The sequence below is a fragment of the Panthera pardus genome, unplaced genomic scaffold, assembly GCF_024362965.1.
Source record: "Panthera pardus isolate Hobbes unplaced genomic scaffold, ASM2436296v1 HiC_scaffold_15, whole genome shotgun sequence".
Taxonomy (NCBI): domain Eukaryota; kingdom Metazoa; phylum Chordata; class Mammalia; order Carnivora; family Felidae; genus Panthera; species Panthera pardus.
In genome coordinates, this window is record NW_026526710.1 from 52470709 (window position 1) to 52492993 (window position 22285).

A 22285-nucleotide genomic window follows, 5' to 3' on the forward strand; every position below is an offset into this window, starting at 1 on the left:
AATGACACCAGATAAAGGATCAATATCCAAAATATGTAAATAACTTGTATAACTCAACACTCAAAAACAAATAATCCAATCATGGGCAGAAGACATGAATAGAGATTTCGCTAAAGACAACAGACAAATGGCCAACAGACACATGAAAAGATACTCATTATTACTTATCATCAGGGAAATGCAAATCAAAACTGCAATCAGGTATCACCTTATACCTGTCAGAATGGCTAAAATCAACAACAAAGAAAGGTGTGGGTGAAGCTGTGGATAAAAAAGATCCCTCTTCACTGTTTGTGGGAATGCAATCTGGTACAGACAGTATGGAAAACAGTATGTTCCTTAAAAAATTAAAAATTGAACTACCCTGCAATCCAGTAATTGCACTACTGGGCATTTACCCAAAGAATACAAAAATGCTAATTCAAAGAGATACATGCACCTCCACGTTTACTGAAGCATTATTTACGATAGCCAAGACACGGAAGCAGCCCAAGTGATTGTCCATCCATTGATGAATGGATAGAGATGACATGATATACATATGTGTATATATATATGTGTATATATATATTTATATATATGTGTGTATATATATATATACATATATATGTATTTACATACGTATATATATACACATATAAAACACCTAATGGAATATTCAGCCATAAAAAATTAAACGCTGCCATTTGCAACAACATGGATAGAAGAAAATAAGTTTGTCAGAGACAGACAAATGCTCTATGATTTCACCCATATGTGGAATTTAAGAAACAAGCAAAAGGGAACAATAAGAGAGGCAAACCAACAGACTGTTAACTATAGAGAAATAACTTATGGTTGCCAGGTGGGAGGTGGATAGGGGAATGGGGGAAATTGGCATGGGGATTAAAGAGTACACTTATCATGATGAACATAAGTAAATTAATTAAATAAAATGATAAAAAAAGAATTATAAAAAAAAGTAGAGGAGTTTAGGATGGAGAAATATAGATTATATAGATGAACCTTGAGTAACACAGAGGTTAGGTGTCAGGATGCTGACGCCACCCCCACGAAGTTGAAAATCTGTGTATAACTTTTGACTCTAAAAACTTAACTACTAATAGCCTACTATGGGAAACCTTACTGATAACATAAAGTCAATTAACACATATTTTGTATGTTATATACTGTATTCTTAAAATAAACTAGAAAAAAGAAAATGTTAAGAAAATCATAAGAAAGAGAAAATACATTTTAACTACTGTACTATAGAAAATCCAGGTGTAAATGAACCACACAGTTCAAATCTGTGTTGTTCAAAGGTCAGCTGTAATTGATCTTGTTGCATCTCATGCAGATCATTTTTCACACTGTCTGTATAATCATCTGTTATCAAATGTAACATTTGCCTACTCCAGGTTCCACTGAGTAGGAAAACATTTTGTCATCATAAAAAAAATTTTTTTTCCCTCAGTTGATTGTTTAGCATTTCATTTCCTGACTTCAGCATTAATTCTCTACAGGTTCTACTTTTCTCTTGTCCATTTTGTGAAACTGTGGTGTTTAACAAGATGTCTACTTTAATGACACTGTTTCCAGTCAGTTGAAGCAAAGTCCAGATATTTTAGCAGGTTTTTTGTGTATAGGGGAGTGATGTGAGCTTTCCCTTTTCTTTGTCCTCTTATTATCAACTGTCAAAAAACTCTTCCATTTTGCACATATTCTTCTCTAGAATATATGCATTTGGAATACGGTCCCTTTAAATGGTATGGCCAACCCTTTAGACAGCACCTACTTTGAAGTCACTTTACTGCAGCCCTACTCTGTTCTACCAGTTGTTACTGTTGCACTTTCAGATTGGGGCAGGTTTTAATCTTTCTGTCATTCCAACTAGCCTCTTTTGCTGGCATCCTTTCTGGGTCTGCCTTTGCTTGCCACAGAATCTTCTAGCAATGAGCAACTGGCACTGGAACAGTGCTGGGATTTGTTGTTGTTTTCTGTTTTTACTCATAGTTATTTTGCACTTTTGGCATTCTCTATCTTTAAATAATGTTGGGTTTGGAACTGGATAGAATTGCCATAGTTATGGACAACATTTCACACAACATTTAGGGAGCAGATTTAGGTATGGTACTTTGCTTACTTCACACCCACCACGGATGTCAGCCAGCTTGTTTTTTTTAAAATCCTCTTAATATGTTTTTAAAACAAAAGCCAAATGTGAAAAAATAAAAATATAATTGATATTTGACTTGTGATTAACCGAAATTATGAAGTTGTGGTTAAATTTACAAAGAGCATTACACTGCTGATGGGAGACCAGCTTCACTATAAATTTAATTACCAGAGTAGTTTAATTCCTTAGGTAGGTTTTGCCTTGTGTTACCAGATGTGTCAGACATCTGAAATGCTTAATAACAGATAGAATATACTAAATGTAGAAATTAAACTTGAAATGTTGACAGTTACTTAATTATTTAGGACTTTAAATTGAACTGACAGCTTAAGGGAAATTTAGCTGGCCTGACTTGAATAGATTAATCGAAAGAAAGTAACTTTTTAAATGAGGAGATAGGATATGGTTGTGCTTGATGATTAGATCTCTCCTTGCCCAATTCTACAACTTCATTTCTAAAGCTCACTGTTTCTCCCAAACATATGATAGTGTTTCACGTCTCACTGCGCATTTACCGTAGACACTGGGGAACCCCAGGGAGAACAAGACAAAGTTCCTAGACTCGTGGACTTCTATTAAAGAAGAGACCAGCAAATGAAAAAAGCAACCAAGTAAGCAGTACCAAGTAGTGACAAAGCCACAAGGATTAAAAATATATATATAAAAGATAAGGGAAGACAATGATAGAGAAAGGCGTTACTAGAATTACATTCAGGGAAGGCCTCTCTGAGGTACTGATATTTGATGCGATTTGAATGAAGTGAGGGAAAGACATTTAGAAGAAGATAAGGCGGGGGGGGGGGGGGGCGCGGGAGGCAGGAGGGAGAAGGGGAGGGTCTAGAAGCGGCCTTGAAGCAGGAACAAGCTTGGTGAGTTTAAGGTACACACAAGGAGGCCACTGCAGCTGAAAGAGTAAAAATAAGGTCAGAAAGAGGAGAGTAGCTCAAAAACAGACTTGTGGGTCACAGTACAGAATTTGAATTTTATTAAAACTGCGATGGGAAGGCATCAAAGCATAACATTTGGCCTGCTTCGGCTTTTTCCTCCTTGGTTATCTGGCCAGCTTCAATTTGTCTTTCAAAATCTAGCAACATCTCCTGTAGGCCATATTTCTTAACTCCCCAGGTAAGGTCAATCACCTCCTGCTGTGTGCTACTTCTGAGCAATAATAGATTACTACTGGCCGCCTCTCACATTTCTAGGGGTACCTAGGCTGTTGATTTTTACCTAGGTTGTGTTTTGCTTCCCCTCCCCCCCCCCCCATCTTCATAATCCTTGAGTCTAATACAGTGGCGGGTGCTAAGTAAAGGTTCCATAAAGGAAAAACTAACCCTTTCAGTGGCACAAGCCTCGACTCCTTCCAACCACTTGGGGTGCGGTACCCGGAGGCGCATGGGAGTTGTTGCCCTGGAAGGCTGCACGCACAGTTCCCCAGCTCTCTGCTACCAGAGGAAGGGCTTGCGTTTCAAGGATACTTCCTTGGCCAAGAATGCCTCTCCGGAAACCCAACGGCCCCTCAGTCAGGTGCCCGCTGTCTCCCTTTTGCACGCCTTTGCTCGTCCTTCCCGGGCCCTGGGTTGGGGAGTGGGAGGGGGTGGAACCTTCAAGCTTCCCAGCTCTGCGTCCTCACACTACCGGCAAACGCTCCGTTGGCCTAGTCAAGCACCGGGACCCCTCTCCTCCTTAACAACGGAAGTTACAGCAGCGGTGCCCACTGGCACACAGGGTCCGCGTCGCGCCGCCCCTCCTTGCTTCTAGTGTACATCCTCTGGTCCCGCAGTCGCCCCCCACGGAACCCAGCCCGCTCACCTAGAATGCGGGTGATGCCCAGGGTCAGCTTCTCCAGGTGCGGCTTGCTGCAGCCTGGGGGCGGCGTCTCCTCCATGACTCGCGTCCCGGCTCCGCGCGCTGCGGGGGCAGCTGCGGGGACGCCGCGGGAGAGCGGGGTGGGCGGGACGGCTGGACGCCGCCCCAGAAGCTCGGCCGTCCAGTTCACGGCACGCCGGGAGTTGTAGTGCTCGGCGCCTGAGAGCGCGGCGAGGCGGAGATGGGGGGCCCCGGCTGCTCTGGGAGTAGTGGTTCCGTGCGGCGCTCGTACCCGTGGCCCCGGCGGTCGCGCCACACCACGCCGCCTGGACAGAGCGACTCCTCCGCCCGGGCCCTTCCGCCCCGCCGGGGCCGGTCGCGCAAGCGGGGGCGGGCCTCTGTGCCTTGCGGCCAATCCGGCCTGGGCCTGGAGGCTGGGGCGGGGCGGCCCCGGCGCGACGCCCCGAGTGGCGGTTGTTTCAAGATGGCGGACGTGGCGGGCCCCTCCCGCCCCGGCGCGGCGGCGTTCTGGAGCCGGGACTGTATCCTTTGCCCGCCTGGCAGGGGGCGCCGGCGCCCTCCACCGCGCGGCGAGAGGTCGCATGGGACTGAGTGGAGGGGCGACGCTCGATGCTACCTCTGGGGGCGGGGCCGTCCTTTCCGGCCGTCGTGTAGGTGCCGGGCTTTCCCCTGACTTGGGTGTTAGGTAGCTGGGAGCCAGATTCTGTCTCCAGGCTGGAGCTCCAGGCTGGAGACTCAGCACTGAGGTTTTCCAGCCCTCCTTGGCGGTGAGCTTTGGAAAGATGGCCTAGAATCTTGGTCCAGCCAGGGGCTGGGAGGGTCCCTCTGACCGTGGTGACCTCGGGCGGGCTGAATCTCTGCGGAGGAGGGGTAGGGTGTGGGCTGGACAGGGAGCCTTTTTGTGTTGGTTTAGGACTGTCCTTGGTCTGCGTTGTTAGGAGCAAGTCAGGACCTTGTCGGACTTCGAAGGCCTGTCAGTGATGATTTACTTTCTTGCTGGGATTTTCGGAGAGGTTGGGGCTGGACGTGGTCTGGTGGTACTGGTTACGGAATAAAAAGCGTTGCAAGTCTTTGCTGCTGGAAGTAGTGTTGATTTTCATGTGGACTGTGGGTCCCCACTGGCAGGATTGAAGTTTTTGAGTTGTTTTGGGGTGGAGAAGCTGTGGAGCTTTACCGCTGTGGTGGTGTTTCCAGTTAAGTAACTGATGAGACGTGTGACAGACTGATTCTTTCTTGGGTTTGGATAGACGGTGCCCGCCTGATCTTTGGTCCTAGTAAGTTACATCACGTTAGAGAAGTGTTACATGAAGAGAGGGCAGTCCGTGTACTGAGTGCCTGCAGAGGCAAGTCTTTTTGTCTGTTTGCTAGGATTGATGATAGAGCATTGTTTGAAGCATTGCTGTTAACTTTGGCAGAATCATTTTCTGCACGTTCTACTTAGCTCCCTGTGAAACTTACAAAATTATATTATCAGTTTTACTGATTGAGTTATAGAACTAGGATTACAGTGTCATGTGTAGAGAGGGATATTTTTGCATTCCTTGCTCAGTGTTTAATACTTTGTAAACATAATTACCACTTGTCTCTGATAGGTGGGTGACAAGTAAAATCATGCACGTATACTGTGGATGAAAACACACTAGTGCACTGTGCAAATTAAATATTTTTTTTTTCTTATCAGGAAGGATGCAAAGAGAATATGTGCATTGGGAACTGGGCTGAATTAGGAAGTCAGGAAATTGGGATGAGTCTTTTCTCATGAAACACTATGCCTGCAATGGATACTTGAAGGTTAGCAGCTTCTAAGGTGCTTTTTTTAGTGTAGTCATTTTCATAACCACTTATGTGGTTTCAGTGGTTATTCCTTAACTTTCTCTATGACCAAGGGAATTGTTCTCATCGGTATAAGTGGTGGGGGGGGGGGGGGGGGGGGGCGGGGCAGTGTATTGCTGTGCCACTAATTAAGTTAATAGGTAAATAAACAAACTGTATTCTTGGTCTAAGCAGCCCTGTATGCTCACTTAGTCATATAGTTATTATTCCTTATTTCACATAGAAGTCCTATATTCTCTCTTTTCTCTCTTTTCACCCTTACTCTGAAAATTAATGTAAAATACTTATCTTCTCATTGAAAGTGAGTAGTAGAAATCAAATGGGGAAGATAGTGGTGATTAAATTTGATAGAAATTCCGTAATTTGAAATGAATTGCAAGGTTACTAGTGTTACCTATTTCCCTCACCTATTGCATAAAATGCCCAGTTATCATCCAGCCTCAGATATTTTCATTTTAAATCTCCATAGGACACAAAAGCAATGTCAAATATAAATTTGCTACTGAATCTTTGCTAAAAAGTATAAGGATAGTTATGAATCATTTGGTTTAATCATGTGTCTTTGGATCTTTATTACACTAATGACTTCCTAGACCACCTCATAGGCTTTATATAGAAGTTTCAATAGAAAAAAACAAAAAGAATGTATGTATAATCTGGTATTCTTTTCACACTGTTAAAAGAAAGATTTTCAATGCTTTGCCTAAACAATTAGAGAAATGTGACTAGGAAATTTCCTGGTCCTAGATGTTTCTGTCATGTGAGGACAGATCATCTGTGACTGAACATCACCCTTTTTTTTTTTTTTTTTTTTACTGTTTCATGAGTTCTGCATCTCCTGCACAGTATGATTCAGCAGTGATGTTTGGCACAAGGTATGTCTTTATACCTACTGTGTAAACAGTGAGTATCCCATGTTGTCATTTTATGGGTTAAATCTACAAGTAAAATATGCCCCTTCAGCCATAAACTGTTTTTCTTCAGTATAGTTCCTGGTAATGTCAAAAGAAATTAATGTTTCTGCAGTATCTAAATTTGATTGGGTAATACACTCCAATGTCTTATCATTAACTGTATATATTTTTTTAACGTTTATTTATTTTTGAGACAGAGAGAGACAGAGCATGAACGGGGGAGGGTCAGAGAGAGAGAGGGAGACACGGAATCTGAAGCAGGCTCCAGACTCTGAGCTGTCAGCACAGAGCCCGATGCGGGGCTTGAACTCACGGACAGTGAGATCATGACCTGAGCTTAAGTCGGACACTTAACCGACTGAGCCACCCAGGCGTCCCTCATTAACTGTATTTTTAACTTGATATTAACAAATATGAACTGTAAGGGACTTGGTCAAAACATTGCAGTAGCTATAATCTCTGCCATTGAATATTCAATTACAGATAGAGACTTTATGTTGATGTTAAGAGAATATACTAGCCAGGAAAGTCATTTGGGTCAATGATAATTACATACATATATGTGTGTTGCTGGTAAGTGAAACTAAAAAAGGTTAGATTAGGCTGTGCAATACCAAGTTTATTTTCTTCAGCTTTTGTTGATCTGAGATAGATATGCTCCTTCCTCTGTACTTTTGGTTTCTAATTACTGCTTTAATTCTGAGGATTTGGAGTTTGGTACTAGCATTAAGGATGCTTTATAATTTGCTGTACTTGTCTTAGTAAAGAACTTCCAAAGAAGCCGAAGTAGAACTGAGGTGGCACATAGAACCCAGTAAGAGGTCCAGTAGACATTTGGTATATACTGTGTCTCTTTGACTTTTCCTGTGAAATATGTTTGTATATTTTTCAGACTTTGTCTTTGAAGAAAGTAAGTTATTTGGGTTCTTGAATGAAGATAGATTACCAATGATTACAAAGGATAGGTTGGATGGAGGCAATTTCAAATATTTTTATGTTTATTTTTTTAAAACCCATGTTAAGGTTAATTTAGCATTTTTATATTTGAAAAGATATTTAGCATGAATGTGGCTAATGGGTTTTGCCTGCATATTTTGACATTTTCCTCTACCCTTCAAGGTAATTCTGGCTGGTCTAAGAATTAAAATGACATGAGATAGATTAAGAGGAGAAAATCAAATTTAATTACGTATATAGGGGGGAATCTATATATCTTTGTGAAGTTCCAAAGACAAGCGAAATGAGGTATATATGTCATCCCAAACTAAGGGGAAGGGAATAGGGGTCTGGGACTTTAAAGGCAAGGAAAGCAATTCACAGGAAGGTGAAAAGGGATAAATGTTTGGTAAACAAATGTTTCCTGGGCCATATAGAAACAATGGGACATAGAAAGGAATTTAACAAACAGACTTTGCTAAATTCCTTCCTATCTACCACTCCTAGTTTATGTTATACATAGTTATTTATGGTGATTCTCTCTTCTGGGAGCAGGTCCTACATCTAAATTCTTTTAGGCAATTAGTGGCAGGGACAAGAATTCTTTGTGAGTCTTTTGGGCCTTGATTGTTTTCTGGTCAAAATAATCCACATGCCAAAGTGGACATTTGGGGTGACCAGTTCTGAATTCCTACAGGATAAAGGGAGAAAGACAACACGGAAAAGTTGTTAGTGCTTCATAGAATTAAATATCACTTTAATTGTTTCATAGACGGTTGACTACGAGCTGGGCATTTGACATTAGGGGATATAACATTGAACAAAACCAGGGGAAAAATCCTCCTCCACTTGGTGCTTACGTTTTTGTGAGATGAGATGAGGTCATGAATAAGTAAAACATGTTGTATGCCCAATGATTATAGGTGACATATAAAGAAAAAGCAGGAAAAGGGTAGCTATCATGGGCATCTTTTGTCTGATTTTATGCCAGTACCACATTGTTTTGATTACTATAGCTTTGTAATATAGTTTGAAATCATAAAGCATGATGTCCGTAGCTTCGTTTTTCTTAAGATTGGTTTGGCTGTTTAGGGCCTTTTGTGGTTCCATAGAAATTTTAGGATTGTTTGTTTTATTCCTATGAAAAATCACATTGGAATTTTGATAGAGATTGCACTGAATCTGTAGATTGCTTTGGTATAGACATTTTTAACAATATTAATTATTACACTTTATAAGCATGGAATAAGTTTCTGTTTGTGTCTTTAATTTCTTTGATGTCTTACAGTTTTCAGTGTATAGGTCTTTCACCTGCTTGTTTAAATTTTAAATTCTTAGGTATTGTATTCTTTTTGGATGCAGTTGTAAATGGGATTGTTTTCTTCTTTTTCTGTTTCTATTCATGTAGAGAAACATGACAGATTTTTGTATACTGATTTTGCATCTTGCAACTTTGTCGAATTCATTTATTCTTATGGTTTTATTTGTAGTCTTTAGGGTTTTCTATATGTAATATGTCATCTGTAAATAAAGCTTATGAAAGATCTCTACAGTTTGCTTTTCCTAAAGAGGAAACAAAGTTATTAGCTCAGAGTAAGGACGTGGGAGGTGGCATCAGGTTTGAGAGAAGATACTTGATGAGCTTCCAAATCGTGATGCAGCTGAGTTGGGTCCTCAGTGGCTGGTCTGTTCCAGCTGTGAGCAGTCTTCTTCATGAATGTTCTAGGGAAGTCTAGTGTGTTTCCCAGGATTCAGTTATGTTAGTCTTTCCATAGGTTGTCTTTGGAGAATATTCTGCAAATTCATCATTACTGTATCTTCTAATTGAAGATGTTGCCAAATGGAGCTTGTCCTGAATCATCTTGAATATTTTTCCCTTGGGTACCTTCCCATGTGGGTATCTCTAACAGCAGATTATTTATTGAGAACCTACTATGTGCACTAGTCCCAAGGGATATAAAAAACGACTTGGTTTTTGCTGTTGAAGAGGCTGCATAATTTCATTTTGTAAGGCTTTTTTTAGATTGGGTGTCAGTGAATTTGTAAATTTTCTCTCTGCTCTCGTGTTAGCTGCTGTCAGTTTCCTTAGCCTAGTGGGGTCTGATTTTGTTTGTTTACTTGTCTTCTGTGCCCCTTAACATTTTCTGAGCTCCATACCTGATGTCTGAGAGGATTTGAAGTGTAGAGGCACTAGTTATCAGCGCAAATCTTGAATCTGTGGCAGTATTTGTGTGCTGCTGCAGAGAGCTGTTGGAAATCACCTGGCGGCTCACATAGTAGCACCCCCTTTGTATTCCTAAATTCCTATGGGGATTCTGAGCACTTAACAATCAGCCTCCTTGAAAAGATTCCATAGCTAGGAGTGACCCTGAACTGGTGTATATTGACTTTTTTTAACATGTTGTTAAATCTACTATTTTACTCCAGCCTTTGCCTGGAAGGAAATTTTAAATAATTGATTTGTCCAGAAATCTCGGAGAAGAAAGCATTTTATGAAAGAACAGAAAACAGGAATTTTGTAGGTCATTTGGAAAAAATTGTTTACACACTTACTTCCCGGAAGTGTAATCGAAGGTTATCAAATTGTGGACTTATCTGGATTTAGATATAGTTCTGAATAAGATTTTGTTTCTTAAAGAAAGCTTTCTTATTATATTGGTTCTATAACACTATTATGATCTTAGCCTTTCTAAATTTTTCCTTTTGAAATTCAAAATAGTTCTTTTTGTCTTCAATTTCTTCCACTTGTTAAATCACAGGGCTTCTGGGACATTTCATGAATGCACTGCAGAAGAATAAAACCTTTTTGTGTTTGCGTGATGGACTTGCCCTCAAACAGTGTTTGTTCTTCAGTGCTAAAGCTCATTTTGAAATTATTTATTCATGCCTAAAATAACTTGTCCGTTCTCCAATCATAAACAAACTGGTGCATTTAACTCCTTGCTTACAAAAGGAAAGGTAATGAAAGGAACTTCACAGCAGAATTTATTATTCCAAGATATCTCACTTGGAAATAAGCATGGGTGAAAGTTTTATGGAAGAAGACCTCCCAAAAATTTCACAAAACATATAGTGGGACTATGTAAAGATGAACTTTAAAAGATTAAGTTTACTACATTTTATTTCAGTTGCATTGCTTTCTAATTTTGTTTTTAAAAGCTAGTTATAAATTCCCAGGTCAAAAGAAATTAGAAATTATAACAGAAGTACAGAACAGAGGCAGCATTTGGATATTGGATGATCTTTTTTAGTATTTTCCTTCATGTCCTTCTTCACAGTTTCTGATGAAGAGCAATCAGTAGTATATGTTCCAGGTATGGTTTTCTGTATTAATTTCGTAAGCTTCCTTTGCTTCTTAAGTGTTAGGAGAAAATAAAACAGTAGGACCATTTTGCCGATATAACTAGATGCAGAACAATTCATTGGAAAGTAATTAAAAAAAAACACAACTTGGTTTGACCTTACTAAGGTTTGAAATACTGCCTTATTTTATGGGCTGGTCAGGCAAGTAAGCTTTAGATGAACTTGTAGAACATTTCATTTCATCTCTTAAAGAGCAAGAAATTCTTATTTTTTTATATTGCAAATAATAGACTAAATTTTGTAGTTCAAAGCAAAATGTGAAAACTTCTTGATACAGGGTTTATGTGATAGACTCCTTAAAGCTTACCGGTTATTACTAAATGAGTGTTAAACTGAACTACTGAAGATACTCTGACTATGTTAAAAATCAGATTTTTAATTTCCCCTACATTAAGGTATACATTGACTGTATCTTAAGATTTATAAGTTTTAATGTGACTTATGAATCTCCACATCACCTTTTAAAAATATTTAAGTTGAACCTTAAATGTATTCCAAACATAATCTTTTCATGATTCATTATTTATTAAGAGGTTTAAAATGAAGTTTATAAAGTAGAATTTTCCCTGTGGGGTCCCGTAAGGAGGGATATTGGAGAAGTGCTTACTGGGGGGGCGAGTTTAAGAGAATAAGGTATAATTTTAGTATCTTGTTTGATGGAAATCCTTAGGAATTTCTACGGAAGGAAATGCCAGATCAAGACACAAGTTGAGTCCAAAAGCTGATGTCAAACTTAAGACTTCCAAGGTTACTGCTGCTTCAGTCTCCATGGAGTCTTTCAAAGGTGCAGGAGACTCGGTAGATGAACAGGTCAGTAATTTCGCTTTTTTTCCCTTCCTCTTCAATCTTTATAAATGCTGACCAATATCTGATAGATAAGGGTAGAAGAGTCCTTGAAAGAACGTTAGATAATCTACAAGCAATCTTAAAAGGTACAGAGGATTCTGGGATACTTTACATGGTATGAATATAAAGTATGTAGATTACTCAAAGGTTTTGATCTAAAATGTCTAGGTTTGCCTTCAGGCTTAGTTAAGTAAAATTTATTATCTTGGTGTGTCTCAAAAGACCTACGTCCTGATATATGTGAAGTTAGTAAATCAAATTGACAATGAATTTTTCTTTTATTAAGTGTCCTTTATATTTTTGTTCATGTGAATTTGTTAGGTGATGGTGGATAAACCTCTATATATAAGAAAGAAATTGTGTTAAAAGAACATTTCCCCTACATTATTATTATTTCCTTTACTTTAAAAATATCATAAAGACTCTTGACAGCCCCGTCATTGATTCCTCCTTCATCGTTGCCTTTGTAATAGTATCTGTACATTCCTTTGCTGTAGACTCTTACCTGATAGGTTTATTTTATTTCACTTTTTGTTACATTTTGTCTCCCCAGCCAGAGGGTAAGTCAGGGTTTGGCAATGTATCACCTATAGGCCTAATTTCCTTGCTGCCTATTTTGTGAGTAAAGGTGTATTGGAATACACGCACACTTACTCTTTTAATATTATTGCTCCTTTTGTATTATAATGGTAGAGTTGCTACCATAGTGTCTGCCCACAAAGCCAAAATATTTACTATCGAACCCCTTTAGAGAAGGGGTTCCCAGTTCAGTTCTTGAGTACATTTCCAGTATCTAGTTTGTTGCCAATTGTTATGTTTAGAAATCTATAGGATTTACCTGGGATGAGCCCAAAAGCCCTACTTGTGTTACTTGTATCCTCATTGTACCCACTCTACACTGAGATGTGAATAGTAGTTGAATTTGCAAGTTCTTATTAAAAGTTGAAAGTGTTTTTTTCATGTGATGATTTGTGCATTTTATAGTAAACAATCGCCTGCTTTTGGATTAAGTCCATATTTTGGGAGGGCTTATTAACTGTAATTCTTTTTTGGGCTATTTCACTGGCTTTGGGAATTATAGTATACATCTTTAGCTTAGCACAGCCTATTTTTTTTTGATGTTTATTTATTTATGTTGTGTGTGCACACGTGTAAGTGGGGGAGGGCAGAGAGAGAGGGGAAGAGAATCCCAAGCAGGCTCCATACTGTCGGCATGGAGCCCTGTGCAGGGCTCCATCTCTTGAACTGTGAGATCATGACCTGACCCAAAATCAAGAGTCAGACACTTAACCCACTGAGCCACCCAGGTGCCCCTATCACAGCCTATTTGAAGTTATAGTTTCCACTTCACCTAGAATTTTGAGGACCTTTCAGCAGTCTATGTCCTGACTTTTGCGATATTGTCATACATTTTACTTCTATAGGTAAAACCCCCCAATACATTGTTATTTCTTTTGCTTAAATAGTCAGCGGTCTTTTTTTTTTTTTTCATATTGATATATAATTTACATATCATAAAATTTACCCTTTCAAAATGTATAATTCATTGGGTTTTTGGGTGTTTTGTTGTTGTTGTTGTTGTTTGGTTTCATTTTTGTATATTTACAGAGTTGTGGATCCATCACCTCAGTCTAATTCTGGAACATTTTCATCATCCCAGAAAGAAACTCCATTACGTATTAGCAGTCACTTCCCATTCCCTATTCATCTTAGCCCCTAGCAACCACTAATCTACTTTAGTCTCTATAGATTTGTCTATTCTGGGCATTTCATGTAAATGGAATCCTATAATATGTGACCTTTTGTGGCTGGCTACATTCACTTAGCATAATGATTTCAAGGTTTATCTATGCTGTATCATGTATTATTACTTCATTACTTTTTATGGCTGAATATATACTTTGTTTATCCATTCACCAGTTGAAGGACTTTTGGGCTGTTAGGCTTTTTGGCTATATGAATAACATTACTATGAACATTCACATACAAGGTTTTGTGTGGATATATGTTTTCACTTCTCTTGGGTATTTACCTAGAAGTAAAATTGCTGGGTCAAATCGTAATTCTATGTTTAACCTTTGCATGAACTGCCAAAGTGGCTATACCATTTTACATTCTACCAACGATGTCTGGGGATTACAGTCTCTTCACATTCTTGCCAACATTTTATAGCTATTCTTTTTATTACAACCCTCCTAGTGAGTATGAAGTGGTATCTCATTGTGGTTTTGATTTGTATTTCCCTAATGACTAATAATAATCATTTCTTTATGCTTCTTGGCCATTTGTGTATGTTCTTTAGAGAGATGTCCATTCAGAAACTTTTCATTTGGGTTGTCATCTTACTGAGGAAGTTAAAAGAGTTCTTTATAAATTCCATCTTCAAGTCCCTATTTGTACATCTATGAACTACAAATAGTTTCTCCCATTCTGTGCATTCTTTCACTTTCTTATTGGTTACCTTTGAAGCATGAAAGTTTTAATTCTGAAGTCCAGTTTATCATTTGTTTTCATTTGTTGCCTGTGCTTTCCTGTCATATCTAAAAAATCAATACCTAATCCAAGTTCTCAAGGATTTACAACAATATTTTCTTCTAAGAGTTTTATTATTTGAGATGCTACTTTTAGTCTTTGATCCCTTTTGATTTAATTTTTGTATATAGTGACCCACATTCATTCTGTTGCATATGGATATCCAGTTGTCCCAGCATCATTTGTTGAAAAGATTATTCTTTTCCCTCTGATCATCCTGGCACCCTTGTGAAAATCTCCTACCATGTAAATGTAAGTGTTTATTTGTGGACTCTCAGTTCTATTCCATTGCTTTACATTTCTATTTTTCTGCCAATACAAGCTAATTACTGTTTGGAATTATGTATTGGAATCAGGAAATGTAAGTCCTCTGAGTTCTTCTTTTTTAAGATTTTAGCTATTCTGGGCCCTTGAATTTCTGTAGGGATCATAGAATCAATTTGGCAATTTCTGCTCTAAGGTCAGCCTGAATTTTGATAGCAATTGCAATGAATCTTTAGATAAATTTGGAGAGTACTCTCAACTTAATATCAAGTCTTCTAGTACTTGAATATGGTATGTGAGATACCTTTTCATTTATTTAGTTCTTCAGTGTCTTTCAGCAATGTTTTACAGTTTTAAAGTGTACATATCTTTTGTTAAATTGTTAAATTTATTTGTAAAGATCCCTTTTGTTAAATTTATTTCTAAAGATTAAGTGTTTAATACTTTTTGATGCTATTTTTTGGGGGGAGTTGGGGAGAGCGGCGGGAGGGGCAGAGGGAGAGGGAGAATCTTAAACCGGCTCCACACCCAGCACAGGAGCCTGACACGGGGCTCAGTCTTACAAATCGTGAGTTCACAACCTGAGCTGAAATCAAGAGTCAGGCGTTCAACTGACTGAGCCACTCAGGCGCCCCTTGATTCTATTATTAATGGAATTATTTTCTTAATTTCATTTTTGGATTATTTGTCGCTAGTGTATGGAAATAGAATTGATTTTGTCTCTTGGTTTTGTATCCTGCAACCTTTCCAAATTCACTTACTAGTTTCGATCTAATAGTTTTTAAGGTGAATTTCTTACAGTTTTTTATATGTGTGATTATGCCATCTGTGAACAGAGATAGTTTGACATCTCCCTTTCCAGTTTGGATTTCTTTTATTTCAATTGTGTTTCACTTTCGTTTTTACTGGTTATAGAATTTGAGTTGACAGTTTTTTCTTTCAGTACTTTAATAATATTATTGCATATATTTACTGGTTTGCACTGTTTTTGAGGGGGAAGTCTGCCGTCACCCTTGCTTCTGTTCTTCTGCATTTAATATGTGTGAGTTTAAACTCTGGCTACTTTTAAGATTTTTGTTTTCTCCCTGGTTTCAAGCAATTTGATTATAGTATACCTTGACTAATTTTCTAAATATGTCTTTTGGTTGTGGTTTGTTGGGCCTTTTCGATTTGACAGTTTATAGTTTTCATAAAATTGGGAAAATTTTTCAGCCATTACATATTAAGATATTACTGTGTCTCCCCCGCCCCCCCCCCCCCCCCCCCCCGCCTTATGAGGACTCCAGTTACACAGAGGACTCCAGTAGGCCACTTAAGCTTACCCCACAGCTTTCTGCTCATTTTTTCCTTCAGTTTGTTGTTGCTATTGTTCTGTGTTTATCTATGGATGGTTTATATTGCTTTGTCTTCAAATTCATTAATCAACTTCTGAAGTGTCTAATCTACCACTTATCTCATTCAGTGTATTTTTTATATAAGCCCATGTTTTTATCTCTAGAAATTCAATCTGAGTCTTTTGTTTTTATTTATATATTTCATGTCTACTTAACAGGCTTGGTCTTCTAGTTGCTTGAGCATATGGAATATAGTAACTTTTAAAGTTCTTGTTTATAGTTCTGTCATCTGAGTCCTTTATGGGGAGATTTCAACTGAGTCCATTTTCGAATTATGTATTGTATTTTTCTGCCTCATTACCTGCCTGCTTGTTTTTTATTGGATACCACCAAACAGTGAAGCATACCTTTTTTTGAGTTTTGAATATTATGTGTTTCTATAAATAATCTTGAGCTGTTTTTCTGGGACTGAGTTAAGTTATTTAGAAGTAGTTTGATCTTTCTGAAGCTTGGGTTTAAGATTTTAAAGATGACACCAGAGCAGCTTTTAATATAGGGCTAATTTTGCCTACTTTAGACAGTACCTTTCTGAGTATTCTTGCTTTTGTCCCTTGAATTATAAGGTTTTCCACTCTGGCTCGTGGGAGCATGAGCTATTCCTGGCACTGTATTAGCTGCAAAAATTATTCTCACATTGAGTTGTTCTTTCCCTGGATTTTGGTGGGTCCCCTCATAAACGTATGCTGATCAGTACTCAGTGGTTGATGTGCAGGGACCCCTCTGCAGATCCCTGGAGCTCACTTTCTGTGCAGCTCTGTCTTCTCCAGTACTCGGCTCTGCAAACGCTAGACACCTTGGCCTTCGTGGATGCCTAGCTCTGTCTTCTCAAATTGGGGAGATTGCTGGGCTTCGTTTGGGTTTCCCACGTTGCACATTGGAAACTCCAGAGGCAGTTGAATTAAGATAATGGTATACCTCATCTTATTTGGTTCCCCTCTTTCAGCGATCACTTTCCTGTGCTGCCTGCTAGCCAGTGTTTGAGAACTGCTTTTTGATATATTTGGTCAGATTTTTTGGTTGTTTTAGGCATTGGAATAAATTGGTTCCTGTTACTCCTTTTTGCCTGGAAGGTGGAATGTAAGTGTATGGGATGTATTTTGTCTCAAAACTAGAAATGATGTGTGTGTGTGTGTGTGTGTGTGTGTGTATGCATTTTTTTTTTTCCTCAAAACTAGGAAGATGTGTGCATTTTTCCCTGGAGAACATGACGGCTTGTGGTTTTTCTATATATGTTCTCGTGATCTTTGGTGTCCAAAAGCTGGGCCCTTAATTCATTAACAGTTTCAAAATGGTAATGGTGTCAGTTCAAGTCTTCTGGGAAGTAGGTGCTATGATGAAAGTAGAAATGGCAGAGATTCAGTGGAGGAAAAGCTGACATAGAATAGAGAGTAAAGCGAACAGGGATACACAAGGAGAGCCTTAGGATTTTACTCTACATCTGGCATCAGTGAGAGAATAAAGAAAGAAGAAAAATTGACTAGGAGAAACCTCAGACTTCATAATGCTTTGCAGTGTGAGGCAGTGTCTGTCAGGCTAATGGGGAACCTCAGAGTACAAGTTGTTCTTTAAGGATGGCCTGGCAGGCAGAAATGGTTCAGTTCTAGCATCTCTGCCATTCCCGGTCATTGGCATTGGCGTGAACACCACAGTGGATCTGAAGGTGTGGCAGGAGTTAGGTGAGGCGCCTGGCCAACTATACTGTTTGCAGCAGGTTCTTTCTCTCTTTGAGAAGCCACATTGTTTTACTCTTCACAGTAAAATCCACTACTCATCGGGAATTATTACGTGTATCGTGTTAAGGTCAGTTCATTTTTCCATACCGACAGTCTATTGGTCTGCACCCGTGAGTGAGAAGACCATTCTTCTCCCCACTGCATTGCAGTGATGCCATTGTAAACCACGTGGCTGTAGAGGTATGTCCTTCCTGTATTCTGTCATCTTCTTTGGTAATACCTATTCTGGACTTTGTGTTTATCATTTCTTTCCTTTTCTTTTCTTTTCTTTTCTTTTCTTTTCTTTTCTTTTTAAAGTTTACTTATTTATTTTTGAGAGAGTGAGAGTGAGCAGGGGGGGCAGAGAGACAGGGAGAGAATCCCAACCTGGTTCCCTTGAGGTAAAATCAAGAGTTGGACATTTAACTGACTGATTGACCCAGGTGCCCCATCATTCTTTTGTTTTTGTATGTCAGGAGTTGACAAACTTTTTCTGTAAAGGGCCAGATGGTAAATATTCAGCCTCTGTGAGCCATGTGGTCTCTGTCTCACTTACTCAACTCTGCCACTGTAGTGTGAAGAGAGTCAATGTGTAAATTAATGTACATGGCTATGTTCTAATAAACCCTTATTTACAAAAATAGGCAGTGAACCAGATTTGGCTTGCAGCTGTAGTTTACCAACCCTTGTCCTATATAGTCTAATACATAATTGTTTTTTAAACAACGTTCTGTGTTCTATGTATTTGGAAATTTATATAAATGAGCTAATACTATGTTGCATCATTTGCTTTTTTTGCTTAATATTAATGTTCATGAAATTTACTTATGTTATATATAATTCTGTCATTTATTTTCACTGATATTTCAGAGTTTAGTCAGTTATTCTAACTGAGCATGTTTAATATAAAGACCCGCTGAATTGGTGCTGGAAAATTGCAAAGGCAAACCGACCTCATCAAGATTTAATGTAGGCAGTAACCGCAAGAAACAGTTCCCATCTCTAGGGCTAGGAAAACAGCCAGAGCAAGTTGCAGTTATTAACACCTAGAAGCTTGACGGAGGGGCCCATGAGAGCTGGAACCTGGACTGAGGGGGAACCAGCCTCAGAGGCACTGCTGTCCCTGAGGAGACATGCTAAAGGCTGGTTCTGCCAGGGCTGGGAAAATTGTAAACCGCAGCCTGCTGTGCCTGCCAGGGTACACTCTGGGCCCGGGGCGGGGCAGAACATGGGTGGGAACAGGACGCCAATAGGGACGACAGTGTCTTTTCTTCTGACAACCTCTGGTCTCCCTCTCGTTCTTCCTGTTCGCAGATTTTAACAGAGAGCCATGTGGCAAAGAAGTAAGGTTTCTGAGTCTCAGCCTCAGCATCACAAAGCAGAGGCTGGAAGGGTGGGTTTGAAGATGGAAGCCAATTAATAGTGTAACAACCCGTGCCTATGGAATTCCATTGTATACATATGCTACAGTTTATTCTTTAGTTGACAACATTTGTGTTTTCAAGTGCGTTAAACACAATGCTGCTGAGGTTCTTGCCCACGTGCAGGGGTTTCTCTTGTTTATTCTACTCATGGCACCGCTACTCAGGTGTCTTCCCAGATGTCTTCTCGTGTGTTTTCAGCAACTTCTTCCATTGCCAAATGGAGTGACTTCTTTCACATTCTGTGTAGTTTTTTTGTTCCTTACCACTCTTATCCCCAAACTCTTCTTGAAACGTTTCTTTTTCTCCCACAATATTATATCCTTCTGATTCTCATCTTGTCCTTTCAAATACCAATTTTAATTTATTGTCTTGGATTTGTAGATAATTTTTAAAAACTAATATTTTTTCTTAATTTTAAGGAAAATTTAGAACATAGAAAAGTATAAAGAGAATAATAAAAATCTAAACATCATCCGTAATACAGTATGGCTGAAGTTTTTTAAAAAAAATTTTAACGTTTATTAATTTTTGAGAGAGAGAAAGAGAGTGCGTGAGCAAGCACAGGAGGGGCAGAGAGAGAGGGAGACACAGAATCTGAAGCAGGCTCCAGGCTCTGAGCTGTCAGCACAGAGCCTGACATAGGGCTCACCCTCAGGGACTGCGAGATCACGACCTGAGCCGAAGTTGGACGCTTAATCAACTGAGCCACCCAGGCGCCCCCACAGTGTGGCTGAAGTTTAAATCTTTTATATTTTTCTCTGACTTGAGAGCCAGACCCACATTTCCAACTTCTTGCCTAAACATTTCTGTATGACTATCCTCCTGGCATCTTGAGTTGACCAAAACCAAACTCATTTTTTTTACCATCTCCTTGATATAATTTCCTTTTTCTCCCCATCTATGACTATCAGTATTTCCCATCTGAGACTATCAGTATTTCCAGGATTCATTTTAGAGGTCTTGGATTACCCTTGGCTACCTGAAGAAATTGGACTAATCTACTTTGTGGTTGTCCAAATGCCAAAGTTTCCTTCCATTTACATGTTACCTCTAGTTTCCTTGTGGTTCCCTAAGTTTCATTGCTTTAAAGATGTTCATGTGCAAGTACTTGATGTTCAAGTACTGGGAGAACTTCTTATAGCACAAGAGAGGGAGGAGATAGTTCAGTGGTTGAGAGCACATACTCATTCTGCTACTTTAACTGTTGGTATCCTAGGCAAGATATGTACCCTCGCTGTTAATAGAAATAATACCTACCTAATAGCACTGTTGTGAAAGTGAGATGGATTAGTAAGTGTAAAATACTTACAGTGTTCCTGACATGCAGTAAGCACGAGGTATGTGTTAGCTACTTTTATTATTCTTTGGTCTAGTACCCAGTGCAATGAACTTTAGGATGTACTGAGAGGTTAGAAACTGGTGCCTCTGCTGCCAACCTTAGTGTGCTTTCAAGCAGCCTAGGGGCTGTGATGGAGGAAAGGTTCTCAGTAACTTCCAGTAGGTGTTTGTTTTGTGACATTCACCAAGGGAACATTATTTCCTTAATATTCCCTAATATTTAAGCAGGGACATTTCTGCCTTTTGAGTTCTTCCTGTGTGCTTTTCTGTGTAAACATTGCGATGTCCCCTGCTGGACAGACAGTTCCTTAGCCTGTTTTGAGTTCATAGTAGGTTTGAATGAAACAGGTAATGAGTGTACCACCAGAGAAAAGATATCTGAGAAATTTTTTACCTCCTAGGCTAATTTTAAGAGACTTCTCATAGAGTCTTAAAAATTGTTTTTAGCCAAAGTTTAACCAAAAGATTTTTCTGTTTTGTATTAGAATTTCTGCAAGGGAGGAATAAAGAGTGCATCACTGAAGGATTTATGTCTCGAAGACAAAAGACGCATTGCAAATTTAATTAAAGAACTGGCCAGGTGAGATAAAATCTTATATGAAATGTATTATTATATAAGACAATTTTTTGAAAATAGAAACCGAAAATATGGTTTGATGTCATTGTATCATTGATCTTAGGAAAGCAAAGACTTAGAAAAAAAGGTATTCTGTGGCCCCAAAAAAAGAAAAGTAGGAAAAAAGTAAAAAAAGAAAAACCAGAACAAACCACTTTCCAATTTACATTTTCTTGTGTATTTAATTTCCCAAATTGTTTGGTGCACATATGTGCAGTGGTCCTCTATCACAAGGGAAAATGTAGGAGTTTAGCGCTGCTGTTGATATAGGTTGATATGTTGTAATCAGTGTCATAGCAACTACCTTTGGTTTTGGTTTAGCATCTGACCAAAAATGAACATTGACTTTACTGTAGTTCATCACAAGAATATCTATGGTCATTCTGCTAACTCCTGATGCTTTCAGGATTCAAAGTAAGGGATTTTGAATTTTGTGAATGATAGTTTGTAACTATTTGGTTTTAATATTTCAGTTTATTAATGATATGTATGAAGCATATCTACTTGGAGTGACTTAGTTGTCAACACACACATCCAGTTTTGGGGTCTTAAAATACTTAATAAATGAAAATGTATATAGAGGAATGTATTAATACAAATTGTAAAAGTCAAATTTAAGGAAAGGCCATACCTAAAAATTGATTAAAATAGTACTATTTTTGTCTTTGAATTGCATGTTTGGAAATAGATCTTTTCCGTCTTTACTTTTAATTAAAGATGACTGTATGAAGTGTTTCAAAATGTCCAGGCCATAAAATAATGTTTGTGGAAGCTTTTCTAAAAAGACTGAAGTTAAAAAATTACCTTACTAGGAGTGCCTGGCTGGCTCGTTGGTTGAGCATCTGACTCTTGGTTTCGATTCAGGTCATGATTTTGTGTTTTGTGGGATCAAGTCCTGCATCGGGCTCTGTGCTGACAGTGCAGAGCCTGCTTGGGATTCTCTCTCCCTCTGTGCCCCTCCCCCACTTGGCTGTGTGTGTCACTCTCTCTCTCTCAAAATAAATAAGTAACTTTAGCTTCTACTACAAAGCTGTAATCATTAAGACAGCATGGTATTGGCACAAAAACAGACACATAGACCAATGGAATAGAATAGAAACCCCAGAACTAGACCCACAAACGTATGGC

General features: G+C 38.9%; 2 protein-coding genes across 5 annotated transcripts in view; one reads left to right on the forward strand and one right to left on the reverse strand.

Annotated features, from left to right (window-relative positions):
- The window catches only part of TPGS2 (tubulin polyglutamylase complex subunit 2), a 68576-nt gene extending 64497 nt beyond the window's left edge, over positions 1–4079 (reverse strand). For 3 of the 4 annotated variants that reach the window (XM_019465369.2, XM_019465371.2, XM_019465372.2), the window contains exon 1: positions 3968–4076. In XM_019465369.2, the coding sequence (XP_019320914.1) occupies positions 3968–4043 (76 nt within the window). In that variant the 5' untranslated portion in view covers positions 4044–4076. Of the gene's footprint in view, positions 1–3967 lie in introns of all 4 variants that reach the window. The other variant, XM_019465370.2, reaches the window with a different exon arrangement.
- Positions 4080–4205: 126 nt separating this feature from the next.
- The window catches only part of KIAA1328 (KIAA1328 ortholog), a 349319-nt gene continuing 331239 nt past the window's right edge, over positions 4206–22285 (forward strand). The window contains exons 1-4 of the mRNA XM_019465357.2: positions 4206–4506; positions 10947–10982; positions 11702–11841; positions 21027–21121. Coding sequence (XP_019320902.2) covers positions 4206–4506; positions 10947–10982; positions 11702–11841; positions 21027–21121 — 572 coding nt within the window. The remainder of the gene's footprint in view (positions 4507–10946; positions 10983–11701; positions 11842–21026; positions 21122–22285) is intronic.